This window comes from Anser anser, assembly GCF_964211835.1.
Source record: "Anser anser genome assembly, chromosome: 9".
NCBI classification, from domain to species: Eukaryota; Metazoa; Chordata; class Aves; order Anseriformes; family Anatidae; genus Anser; species Anser anser.
Genome location: NC_139729.1, coordinates 26873651 through 26886250, shown reverse-complemented (window position 1 = coordinate 26886250; position 12600 = coordinate 26873651). Strand labels below are relative to the sequence as shown.

General features: G+C 56.2%; 1 protein-coding gene across 4 annotated transcripts in view; it reads left to right on the top strand.

Annotated features, from left to right (window-relative positions):
* The window catches only part of LOC310904274 (schwannomin-interacting protein 1), a gene marked incomplete at its 3' end in the record, with an annotated part of 139996 nt that overhangs the window by 87981 nt on the left and 39415 nt on the right, over positions 1 to 12600 (top strand). Inside the window, exon 1 of one of the 4 annotated variants that reach the window (XM_083848753.1) lies at positions 9689 to 10571. The exons of the other annotated variants lie outside the window; for them this stretch is intronic. Within the exon in view, the coding sequence (XP_083704879.1) occupies positions 10560 to 10571 (12 nt within the window). The 5' untranslated portion in view covers positions 9689 to 10559. Of the gene's footprint in view, positions 1 to 9688; positions 10572 to 12600 lie in introns of those variants that run through there. 4 annotated transcript variants of the gene reach the window in all.

Here is a 12600-nt window from a genome sequence, read left to right as displayed (position 1 = left end):
CCTGCACAGCTAACGTGCTCGAGAAATCTTCGTGCAGGGAATAGAGCGTGGCAATTTGGCTTTTGAAAAGCAGTTTTCCTGCTCGTTTTTAACACTGCTGGTGGCAGAGGCAGGGAGGGGACTTCTGGCCGAGGTCTCCCCCATCCCATCCCATCCCATCCCATCCCATCCCATCCCATCCCCACACACCTGCAGGACAGGACCAGGAAACCCGACCACGGGCCAGAAGAAATCCCGAACACACGAGCCCGGGCGCTTCTCAATGCCTGCCCCGTGAGGTGCCACCACTCAGCAGCTGTAGGAGTGGACTTGATTCATAAATTCGAATTACAGCAGTTTACGTAGCAGATAGCACGTAATTGCTCTTTAATACTTTTACATCCTAATGCTGTTATAAAGGACAAAGAATTATCGGGATCTCCCTCAAACGTCTCTTTTGATGAAGGAGATAGGAGCTGGGAGTGCTCGGCATTAATTCGGGAGGGCTGATATAGATGGCTTACTGTAAGCTCGGCTTCTGCTGGCAAAGAAGATATTTCAAAGCCCCAAGCAACACAAAGACACGAAAATGAAGTGACACGGACATCCTGAAAACAGCTGGAGAATAGCTCAGAGAAATAAGACATGGCTTTACCAGTTAAGTCTTCCCAGGCCTGGAAACGCTTAACCCCAGCGCATCTGTATTCAGCCTCCCGGGTGCCCTCAGCACTTTTGCTATCAGGCAGGTGGGTTCCCTAGCAGAGGGTTATTTTGTTTGGGGACAGCCCCTGGTCAGTGCCTTAGCAGGAAGCCTGAATTTGTCTGACCACAGGGGGACACACGTGGGGGCTTGGTGGTGCCACAGAGCAGGGACGGAGTGTGCTGGGCACCCCTGGCCATGCCCAGTGCCTCTGGGCAGCCCCCCCACTACCTGAGCTTGCCCCTGCATCTCTCTTTCTTCCTTCCTTTTTTTCCTTCTTAGCCCCCAGCCAGCACCGTGCACGATCGAGGCACCTCCGTGGTGGAGGAGGTGGCCGTAGCCTGTCCCTCACAGCCACCCTAATGGCACATCGGAGGCAGCGGCACGGCACCGAGCATCCCCAAAGCACCGGGTCAACGTCTGCTGGTGAGCCGAGAAACTTTCAGCTCCTGCCCCTGTCCCTGCAGGTGGCCAGGCAGTGTGGGAGCGCATAGGAAGGCTTCACATCCTGGGTGTAGGCTGCACGTTCATGCGCACGCCTTCGCCGGGCACGTTTGAAAGGTGGCTGCTCCACAGCCAGCCTGCTCCTGAGTTACAGCAAGCCCAGAATAAATGGAAGCAGGCAAACAGAGACTGCAATAAAGACTGCAATAAACGCTAATGCATTTCAACCCGCTCTGCTACCTACCTGCCAATTAAATGTCATGATGCACTTGTGATGAGGAAATAAAACATGGAGGCACGAGAGAGGTCGGACGCAGACGAGCGCTGACCTAAGCATTAGGAGCGAACTGTGCATTTTTCATTGCAAAATTATTATTACTGGATTCCGAAAGCCTGGAGTGGACGAGGAAACCTGCTAACATCAAAAACTCCAGGGAGAGGCGTAATGACTGGTCCTAATTACATAGTGAGGCGTGAGCTGGGAGAGCAGACTGAAACGGCAAAATTTTCAGGAAATAAAAACGTCAGTGGGATTTAATTAAAACAGAAGGGACTGCATGAAACCTGTGAACTTTGGGTAGCCGGTGGCTGCCGCCCGGGCTACGTGTGATGGAGAGGCTGGGGAGGCAGCAGCAAGAGGTGGATTTTTGTCTTTCGGGCCATGCCAGCACTGCCACCTCAGCACTTTTAAAGGTGACTGGATGAAATATGCATGCGGATTCCTTCAGGGCAAGCCGGCCACGCTATCAATTTATGCCAGGTCAACTTAGCGAAGCCTTTGGATTAAAGAAACCTGAAATATGACGCGGGTTTCCTTCGGCAATCAGCCCCTGAGCGATGGCGTGGGGTCTGGGCTTGCATTTCCCAAGGTGGCTGTGCCGGCGGGTGGACGGGGGCACCCAGGGGTGCGGGCAGCACCCAGTGCCCCGGCAGGGCAGCCCCCGGGCTTTGCCCCATGTATTTAATGCTCCGTGTCCCCCGTGGTGCCGGGGACGTGCCACGCTCAGCTGAAGCTGCTGCTGGCTGTTCTGCTGTAAGGCTCATCCATTTTGGTCCGGGACGAGGTCCCACCAAGGGGGGGCTGTGCTTTGAGGGCTGGAAACGAGCCTCCTCGGAGGCAGCTCTGACACATGGAGCCCGGCAAGGCTTTGTCGCTTCTCCCTCGGGCTCAAATACAGCAGGTCAGGCACCGAGACGCCGTCTGTTTTATCCTATTCGTGTGCTGAACTTGTGGCACATCATGAGCCGTTCATTAATTTTCCCTCACGGCGCCGAGCGAGTCAGGCACAAACTGTTCCCAGCCAGGGGGACGGGAGGTCAGGAGCAAGAGAGACGTTTTCCAAAACGCACGTGGCCGGCGGGCAGGGCCCGGCTCCTCCGTGCGTCCCCCTTCCATCGCCGGATGGAAATCGGGAAGCAGCTCCCAGCCGTGTGGTCGGAAATTACCTCCTGGTTCACAACCAGGGATTCCTGAGAGCCCCCTGAAATCCGAGAAACGTTTTCCCAGAGCTTTGGATCACGGCTTTGGTTGCTGCTTGAGGCTGCCTCAAAGTGTACGCTTGCACTTTCAGCTGCTCTGGGCATTTGTGTAAACATTTACAGCGTTCGAATCTTCTTTAAAAAAAATAAAATCAACTGCAGCACACCAAGACCTGTCCCGCTGACTTCTGCGTGTTGCTCAGGCTCCCCAGAATAGGCTGATTTTTGTGATTTGTTCTAAGACAACCACATTTCTTCCTCCTCTCCCCTTCCGAAACAAACTGAATTAAAAGCCCTCATCCCAGCTGGCATAAATGAGCGATTAACCTCAGAACCACCTTAGGGGCATCATGCTGAATGGCTCCGGTTCCCGACGCCTTTCTCTTACGAAGCCAGGTGTGGCTGCTATGTGAAATGGATAAAGTGGGGAATGTGGCTGGAAGGGGGTGAGTACATCCATTTCTTCTCCCTCAGAGCTGCAGCAGCCAGCATGGGGCACTGGGGGCCAGGCTGAGCCCAGCCTCCTCGCTAAGCCCACCTCCAGCACGGAAAATAATTTAAGGGAAAAGGAAAGCCGTGATGCCGGGCTGTGCTTTTATCGGCAGGAGCTTCCTGCAGCTGAGACGCCGTTTAGCTCATCAGAGACCGGGACGGGCAATCCTGCTCTGCCTGCCTGGACCCGATCAGCGGGAGCTGTGGGAAGCAGCAGCTCCCCGTCGGCGCACTAATTGCTGGATCTGACTTTAAATTAATAATCGCCACCCACGGGGACAGCCGAACCACCCGACTGAGGGGAGAGCACTCAGCTGCTCCTGCAAGCCTGGCCTGGGACCCGTGCCGGAGCGGTGAGCATCCTCAGGGCTGTTCTGCTCATCCCCAAAACACAACCTGCTCCCAGGATAGGGATAAATCGCTGGGGAAAACCCTGCGGGCAGCTCCCGGTGTGAGCGGCAGGGACACCCCCGGGGAGCACAGCCAGCCCTGCCACCCCTCTTTTCCATGCTTTTGAATGTCGGGTCCGTGATTTGCCACCAGCTCTGCTTAAAAAGGAGGAAAACAAGCTGTTCCACAGCACCCGGCACAGCCACCTTGTCCTCCCTTTATTCTCCTGGAAGCCTACCCCGCTTCCCATCACTAGAGCGGCTTGCAGGCTTGGGAAGTGCTGCCAAAAGAGCGAAATCCAAACATGTTTTGCACTGCTTTAGATAGAACCAGCCAGCACTATCCCTGCTCCCGGAGCTGTTAAAGTGGTATTTCCCACAAGGAAGGACGTGCATCAGGACGGGGACGGGTTTTCGATTAGGTAGATCAGATTAATGCTAATTAATATACCCACGGTTGCGTTCTTTTTAAAGAAGCGAGTTGTGTAGGGGAGAAGATAAAAGACGAAAAGATGAAAAGTCATGACATATTAATGATTCAAACCGTACGCTGGGGCTGGCAGAACAGAAAGTATTATGAATAATTCAGACGAGACAGGATTTTCCTTGCAAGGTCGGCGAACGTAACAGGGCCGGATTTGGGAGGCTCGGCTCGTGCTCTCCGGCACTGCCCAGCGAGCTCCCTCCGTCCGCAGGCTGCCGAGGAGCGAAGCCCCCCCCCGGGGGCTCACCGTGGAGCCCCTCGGCCGCCGGGAAGAGTTAAGCCTGCATCTCGGTGCCAAATGCATTAAGGGCTGCTTTGGAGCCCAGGTCCTGCGGGAACGGGCAGGGCGAGGAGGCAGCGATGCCGTAGGCGGCCGGCGAGCGACCGGGATTTCTCAGAAAATGGCTTGAAAGAGGAGGGCTGCTTTGGAAGATGCACGTGAGTACCCCGCACGTCAGACGCTGGCGAGCCGTGCTCTGCGCTCGCGCTGCTCCTTCCCTTCTCGTAGAAACGTAGCTGGGGAGACAAATCCTGTAAATAACGTGCAAATGGTCTGAATGCCTGAGAACGTGACTGGACACCTTACAAATAGTGACGTAAGCCGGGAGGTGTCAGCAAAGCCGGGACAGGAACCCCTTTGATATACGGTGGGCGTGGGTGCAAAAAGCCCTTGCCCCATGTGAGGGCACTGCTCCTACAGAGATGTGTTCAGGCAAAGCTGGCAGAGCTTTGGGAAAGATCCGAATTCATCCTAAGCCAACGTTTTTAACCTCGTTTGGTCTACCAATAAATTTTGCATGGACTTTTATTTCGTAAGGGGTCCATCAAGGACACGTGGCCTGAGACCAGCCCCTGTGTCTGGCGGCCGAGAGCGGGTACAGCAAATTACTCCAGCACAGCTTTTTGAGTTGTGGTCATTCGTGTGTGTGAGGGAGACCCTTTGGGCATCTCGCTGCCTCGCAGGAGCCCTTCGGTGCTTGGGTATCTCATTGTGGTGGATTCTGCTTGGGCAGACGAAACCTGCCCGTGTGTGAGGGGAGCACCTTGCCATTACCGCTGAGGGGTTGAGCAACGAGCCCTGCCCAGGAGAGGGGGCTCCCAGGCAAGCGCTACAGGTACTGGGCAGATGCTCCCCCTACCTGGGTCTCCTTCCAACAGGTTTTGACTTCAAGGTGCAGTTCAGCTCCTTTCAGCGGGGTATCAGTGCCAAGGGCTCTTAAATGTAAAATGGAGCTGAATCCTTGGTGTCCCGGAGGGGCTGCATGTCCCAGCCGTACGGGGAGGTCTGTCTGGGGACAGAGTTGCAACTTCTTGGCTGTTTGTGGCTTCTTCTGCCCCAAACTGCTTTAAAACAGAAAAATGGAGGCGCACAAGGAGGCGGCCTGCAATTCCTTGCAACCTTCCCATTTACCTATTTTGAAGCACCGTGTGCCTTTGGAGACGAGCACAATTTAATCTGGCAGCACAGCAGAAAGCGGCGTTTGGGCCTGCCAAAGCAATTCCCTGCTTAACTTCACTGCTGCCTTTTATTTCGGGTATGTTCTCGTTATTTATGGGTTTCCTCTGTTAAATGGGAAAGCTGCGAGGTGTGCTAAAACTTCTAAATGGGTTTCCTGAGGACGGCAATGCTCACGCTGCCTGGGCCGGGGGTGCGGGATGGGAGCTGCCCTGGCTGGAGCTGGGGCGCGGGCGCTGCGGGGCTGTGTTTGGGGCGGGAGGGCAGACCCCACAGCTCCCCCCTGCTCCTCCTGTGCATGCCTGGGGGAAGCTTCTCGCTTCTCCACGGTGTGAAAACCATTGAGAAACACCGAGCTGGAGATGTGAAAAATGTCACTTCCAATTTAAACGTCCTGATGGAGCAGAAGCAAGGCTTGGGGGGTATTTTCCGGAGTGTGGTACACGACGACCCGGGAAGGAACTCAGCTTTGGGGGCAGAAGGAGAGCGGGCCGGCACGAGCAGCGGTGCTGGGAGCTGTGCTGACTCAGTTCTGCTTCCAAGGCGTTTTCTCCTTGGGGTTATTTTAGGGCCCTGGGTTATTTTAGGACCCCTCCCAGCCCCAGCAGCCGTGCGCTAAGCTTCCTCAATCCCCGCTTCCTCCCGTAATTAATAAACCCCCAGCGAGGCTGAGCTGCCGGCGCTAATTGGAGCGCAGCGCGGGGCTGCTAAGAGGATTGCTCGCTTTCTGTGCCGCTGGTTTCCCGTGTCAGTGGGGGCACCTCGAGCACTGGGTCAGCAGCGGGGCAGAGCAGAGCACAGCAGCCCCCGTGCCCCCTGCCTCCTCCCACCATTTGCTCGTTCGGTGCCTTCCCCACTCCTGCGGCTCTCTTTTACCTACTCGGTACCCATTTTGCGTAGGTCATGGAAGTCAGCCCCAGGCTTTTCTTTCACAGATCGCAGGATCGGGCTTCGTAGTGCTGCGAGGGACCTCTGTGCCCCAGCTGCACTAACCAGCCCTCTCGCGGAGCGATGCGGGTGTTGATACCCCGCTTTCTTGCGGCACGCTCAAAAAACACCCAAGCTGCCTACCTTGCCGCTTGGGAACAGCTGAGGATGAAGTTTGTGCCTCGCAGGACTTCTGCAAAATAAACAGAGCTCTCAGGAGCTGGCTTCCATCTATCGCTTCCGCAACGGAGCCGCCGCGCTGGGTGTGTCGTCGTTAAGGCATTTAAACAGGCACCGGTGGTTTATTCGAGATGTTCTCTTGGAGCGGCCGTGGGAGCACGGAGCTGCGGCCTGTCCGCCGCTCGCGTTGGACGGGGTGTCACCCCAACGGCTGAAATTTTTGGACACGGGCATCTGCAGCCGCCCGGAGCTGCCCAGCGCTTCTGGTATTCCTCCAAGCGTTTGCGGCGCACACAGCGCGCGCGCGTCTGCCGCTCCGCGCTGCTGCCTCGCTGAGCCCAAATACCAGCGCCCCTGCCTCGTTTTTCAGTCTGCGGCCTGAAAGCCTCGCTGGGAATCGGATCAGGGAGTGGCGCCGCCAGCAGTGACATCTCTCTCCATCACGCTGCGAGCTTTTCTCCGCCGCCGCGTCGCGGGCTCAGGGCTGGGAACGCCAAGAGCTTATGCCGACGGTCATCCTCTTTGCAGCCGGGCTCTCCGAGTGCCAGCGGTCCTGCCTGCTCCCCACGAGGGGCTTGGGGGCTCACGTCCCCGCCAGCCCCTCCTGAGCGTCGCTTGTCCTCCCTGCGCCTCACCAGGCTTCGTCCCGGGCACAGAGCCGCTTTGCCCAGCGCTGGAGGGGATCTGCTCGCCCACCCTGCCGCCTGCCAGGCCTGCAGCCCGAGATCCTGGATGTTATCCGTGCCCACCGGTAACTCAGCCGTGAAATATTTGCCGTGCTGTTACTCTCTGACGGCCCGGGTGGGCGCCGCTCCGTCCTGGTGCTGCCGAGGAGCAGTCGGCAGCTGGCAGCGATGCTGCTTTTGCACGAAGCTTTGCCTAAGTGGGTTACTGTCGGAGATTAGCTGGAAATACCTCTGTTGAAATAGTGCATGGATTAGAAATAGGCCTTTTCTCTGCAGTAATAGGTCATGGCAATTTGCTTTCTATTTTTTGCCGTCCTGCTCTGGCATTTGTGCGCTGATTTGAGCGTACGTCTGACCCGCAGCTTGGGCAGCAAGAGAGCTCAGACACGGCTCTGCAGGTCTTCTCAATTTTCCATGTGGAAAAAAAAAAAAACCAACCACCACCCCCACCAAAAGCATGTTTCCAAGTCCCTGAGAGCCACGGGCAGGGTTTTGCCCAGCACGAGCACTGCCACTGCCGTGCAGTGACCCTGGCGCCCACGAGAGCTTGTCCTTGTCCTGCCTTAAGCCGATTGCAGCCCGCGTTGGCCGGAGCTCCTGCACGCCTTCACCGCTGTAAAAAATGGCTTCGCAGGACGGGGGGAAGCAGGGATGCTCCTCCCCGCGCTGCCCCCAGCCTCCCGCACCTCTGCAGAGGTTCAGGCTGTGGGGACAGAGAGGTGGCCGCTGGCTCTGCCCGCAGCACCCGGCCTCTGTGCGGTGCCCCTGACGAGCACAGAGGGTGTCCCGGGGAGGGTTTTCTCCCAGGGCATGGCTTTAGGACGAGCCCGCTCCCGTTAACGAAGTGCCGCAGGAATTGTTTGCTTGCTTCGTCACTTCAATTTCGAGCACGCGGATGTTAAGTAAGGCTTCTTGGGGAGAGGAAAATGATTCTCCCCGAGAGTTACGATCCTGTAGAGACAAACAAATTCATCAGGCGCGTTTTGTAAAAAAAAAAAAAAAAAATCAAAACCAAAAACAATTAACAATAATTTCGCTTGACCCCAGTAGCACTAAATGAGATTATGAAAAGCTGAAAAAAATGTGCTCACCGTTCAATAAGGTAATTATATTTGGTACCTGCGCTTTTCCCTTTTCCGGGCGGAGGCTGCAGAGAATCCGGCCCCTGCCTGCACCCGCTGCTGCCTCCCTTGCGGCACGGGCACCGGGCGGGCTGGGGGCTGCTGCCACCCCTCCAGCTGCGCCGACAGGGATGCTCCTGGGCCCTGTGTCCTCAGGCCCTGCTTGTCCCGGGCCGGGGAGCAGGCGGAGGTTCCCCAGCAGTGTCCCCGCGTCCCTGCAGCCTCAGGGATGCGGCAGGAATTTCCAAGCGCTACAAATTATTAAACAGCAGGGATAAATTATAAATGGCGAGTAAAGGACAGCGCAGAAGCAGACCCCGGCTGTTCCTACACCCGCACGGCGGGGAGGCAGCTCCGGGCACGCAAAACTCGGTGTGGCATGGCACGGCACAGCCCCTGCAGGAGCACCAGGCACTTTTGGTGCTGGAAAAGCTCCCAAGCAGGGCCATTTGCAGGAGCGAAGCTGCGCTCGGAGGCCCCAGCCCGGCACTCGAAGGCAATCAGCTAAAAAGAGCAGTGACTGATGTAACCAAGGCAAGACAAAGCACATACAGTTGCTTTCAGGCTAATATGTAGATTTATGCAGAAAACAAATATAAAGAGCTGCATCTGTTGCAAGCGAAGTATAATTCATCATCAGGGAAGAGGTTTTGTTTCCTCGCAGCTACATGTGCTGTAGTTACATATTTTATTTTCCTTGGGTTTTTTTTTGTGCCATGATGTGTTTTTTTTGGCTTTTTTTTGAAGTTGCGTTCCTTATTTGGAATACAGATTGGTAACAAAATACTTCCCAGAGAGGGCCGAGCGGATTCCTAATGTGGTAAATCAGCCGTCCCCGGCCCTCGGCTCTTCGGTACGCCCTGCAGTCCCCGGCAGGTCCGAGGCTGGCAGGCAGCCTCAGAGCTGGCAGATAAGGTTGGCGTGGCCCTGCTGCGTTTGCAGGCTGGTTATTAGTCCCCTGGAATGAAGGAGGGAGAGGCTTTGAACTGTCCCGTAGATTTTGGAGAGCCGTTCGAGGGCAGTTGGCACCAGGCGGGCGCCGGGAGGAACGGCTCGGGCTGCCCGTGGAGCTGCCGTGCCCACGCGCTGCTCCAGCAGGCTGCACGAAGCACATCGTAACTCATCAGAGGAAAGCAAAGCAGCAGGCCGTGCCCCCGCAAACCTGAACTGCGTCGAAATGTACGCCAGCGCGTAAAGACGCAGAGGCAGAGGAGAACCAACAGGCAGCTGCCCGTGGCTGCACACTGGGAATCGGCAGTGGTGGTGGGTTCAGAGCAGGGGTGCTCCCTGGGCCGAGCTCACCGGCACTGTTTGACGGTGCAGGGGATATCCGAACCTTTTTTCCCCCAAACCGTGGCCTGTGTCCGTCAGCGGGTGAGTTCTCTGAGCATCTCGCCTCGTTGTGCCCGAGGCGTGCCACCTCCGATCGGCGACAAGGACAGCTCGGGAGAAATTCCCGAGCGCTGGCTCCTGCTCCCGGTGTTGTCTCCTTGAGCTTAGCCAGCTGGGCTGGAGGCAGCTGCGGCACCGCGGCACCCACGCACTGTCCTCCCTCTCCTCCACGATGCCGCCAGCCCCCAGCTTTGGTGACCAGTGGAGCTGACGGAGGCAGCAGCCTCAGCTCCTCGCCCACACGTCATTAAGGGGCCGATTCCTCCCCGTTCCCCTGCCCTCTGCTCCCCATGCACACCAAGGAGCAGGGCAGGATGGGTTTTGTCACAGCGCTGACCTTTGGCACTAAGTAACCTCCTCCGCGCATGCTGGAGTTCGTGAGTTAATAGGTTTAGGGTGACTCCAGAAATATCAAGATGTGGCGGTGCTGCTGTGGAGTCATGCAGAACTATTTCAGCTATTTCCTCCGCTGCATTCCTTACCAACGTGCCTGTGAAACCAGTTTAGGAAATGGCATTTTTTTTCCATGGCGTTGGTGATTACAGCGAATTCCAGAGGTCCTTGCGGAGATAAGGGGGATCCCTCCTGACCTCGCTTTGTGCTTACCAAGTGCATTTGCTCCGAGTGCTTTGCTGGCTCCTTGTGACTGCCCGGACCGGGGGAAGCAGCCCCAGCAGGAGGAATACCGGAGGAAAGGGGAATTCACAACCTCACTGAGCTTCCATTAACCCCAGCAATGTGTCCTTGCTGGAAAAGTATGTGACAGCGGGCACGGTCCTGGTTACGTTGCGTGAGGAGGAAGAGGAGGAGCAGAAAGAGGAGGAAAGACCATGTTTCCCAAGGTACCAGGCACATCTGCATCACCCATCCCAGCTCCCCAAGCGCTGTGTGCCAGCCCTGGGGACGGGGTGTCACGGGGTGTCACCTCCAGGCCATGGGCAGGGCCGGAGCGGGCAGGGGGAGGCGGGCATCACTCCAAAGGATGAAGGGGAAGGGGGCAGCAGAGCCACGCTCCTCGCCTGCAGAGGAGAGGGCACCAGCGGAGCACTCCGGGGGCAGCGCTGCTACTGGGCTGCTAATAACGTAATTGCAGCCCATTTAGTCCTTGAAGGGTATTTTTTTTTGGTAATTGCCTTTAACGCTGTGTTTGCTTTCTACTGATTTCAGCATAATTTCACTTTGACTGTATTCAGGTGGTAATCCCTGCCTTGCCCAAGCGGTGATAAAACCTCTGGTGTGTGTATCAGCACATTTCCCACTGGCTGGGAATAAAATTAGTCATCCTGACCGGCCGCTTTGGCGTGCTGAATGACAAGTCTCAGGGGTCTCAGCAGTTTTCTATTCTGCCCTATTAAAATGGCCAAGAAATAATTTTAATTGAAGGGGTTTTTTTTCCTCCCTTGTTTCCTCCTTCATAACCCACCAGGAGCAGAAAGGTGCGGTAGGTGCTTCTGAAAGCAGAGGCGTGCCTTTTTATTTCCTTCCCACCGTTATCTTTCAGAGAATTCCCCAGCGCGGAGAAGGGCAGTTTGCCACCGGGCTTGGCCAGGGCTGCATAAGAAAGGAGTCAAATAAGAAACTTAAGAGAGGCTCTCTAAAAATCTTCCTGGTCCATCTGACGTTGCTCTTTCGCTCACCCTCCTGCCTGCAGCAAATTAATTAGAGGGAAACCACTTGGGCACCATTTTTACACCCTCTGCGGGCCTGTTGCGTGGCCGTACCACCAGCATGGCAGTGCCTGCGGAGCCCCGTGCTCTCCCTGCCCTCCACCTCTCCTCCTGCCGGCAGAGGAGCTGTAATAAGACCGCAGTCACTTAGGCTCTAGCTGCCGGGTGTGATTTCCTCCTCTTCGTTAACCCTCCCTTATCCCCTCTCTAAATTAAGCAAAGGATTAATTTGCTAAATTTAAATGTTTAAACCTGCCAACCTGCGTGGAAGCATCCCCGAGTGCTTCCCGTGGCCATGGGAGTGAGGTGCCCCATGCACTGCCTCCGTCCTCTGCCCGGCATCTGCCGTGCTGCACGCTGTTCATTTTTAAGTGGGAACGGCATTATTTTGTGCTTCAGTGTTGCGGGCAGGTGGCTGGGTGGTTACCGGAGCTGCACGGAAGCGCAGGGCCGCCCAGGAAATGCGAAGTGATGCAGCAGCCTTGTGCTCCTCGATGAGCAAAATCGTCGGGGCTGTGGCACGTGGTAGGGCTCACCCAAGTCTGTGGCGACTGCAGCCTGGTGTTGGTGGTTTCTAGAGGAGATGGACTTTGGTGATTGAATAAGCAGTAGTAAAACAGGAAAAAAAAAAAAAGTCTGGAATACCAAAGGCAATGCAACCTTATACCAGGTGAGGTGAGTCAGCAGCACGCAAGGGCATTTGGCTGCTCGAGCTCTGAAAGTTCATGAAGGAGTGAGGGGCCACGAGCGGCTGGCGGAGGGCAGGGCACCTCTCTCCTGGATGTACCCAGAGATGTGCTGCAGCCGTCGCTTCAGTGTGAGTGATATGTTCCTTTCCCAGCAGCACTCAGCCTTAAATTTGACCTTTTCCATTCCCGTGCTTATTCTGACGTCTGTGTAAATCATCTGCAGCTGCCAGCTCAGCTGTAGCTGGGACTGAGCACCCCCGGCACAAACGGGACAGCGCCCGGCACCGCCGGGCACGGGGCTGGGAGCCCTGCAGCACAGGGGATGAAGCCCCAAATCCCAAATCCTGTTAGCTGGTGGTGGGACCTTGGCAAGGCTCATTCTCCTCCAGGGCTGGCCTGTGCAGGAGTTTGCTGAATCCCTCAAAGAGAGCCCGAGCGGTCCCTCCCTGTGCTGGGCGGGCTGCGGGGGATTAATCAAGCAAACGACACTAATAGGAAACAGCAGCAGATGTCAA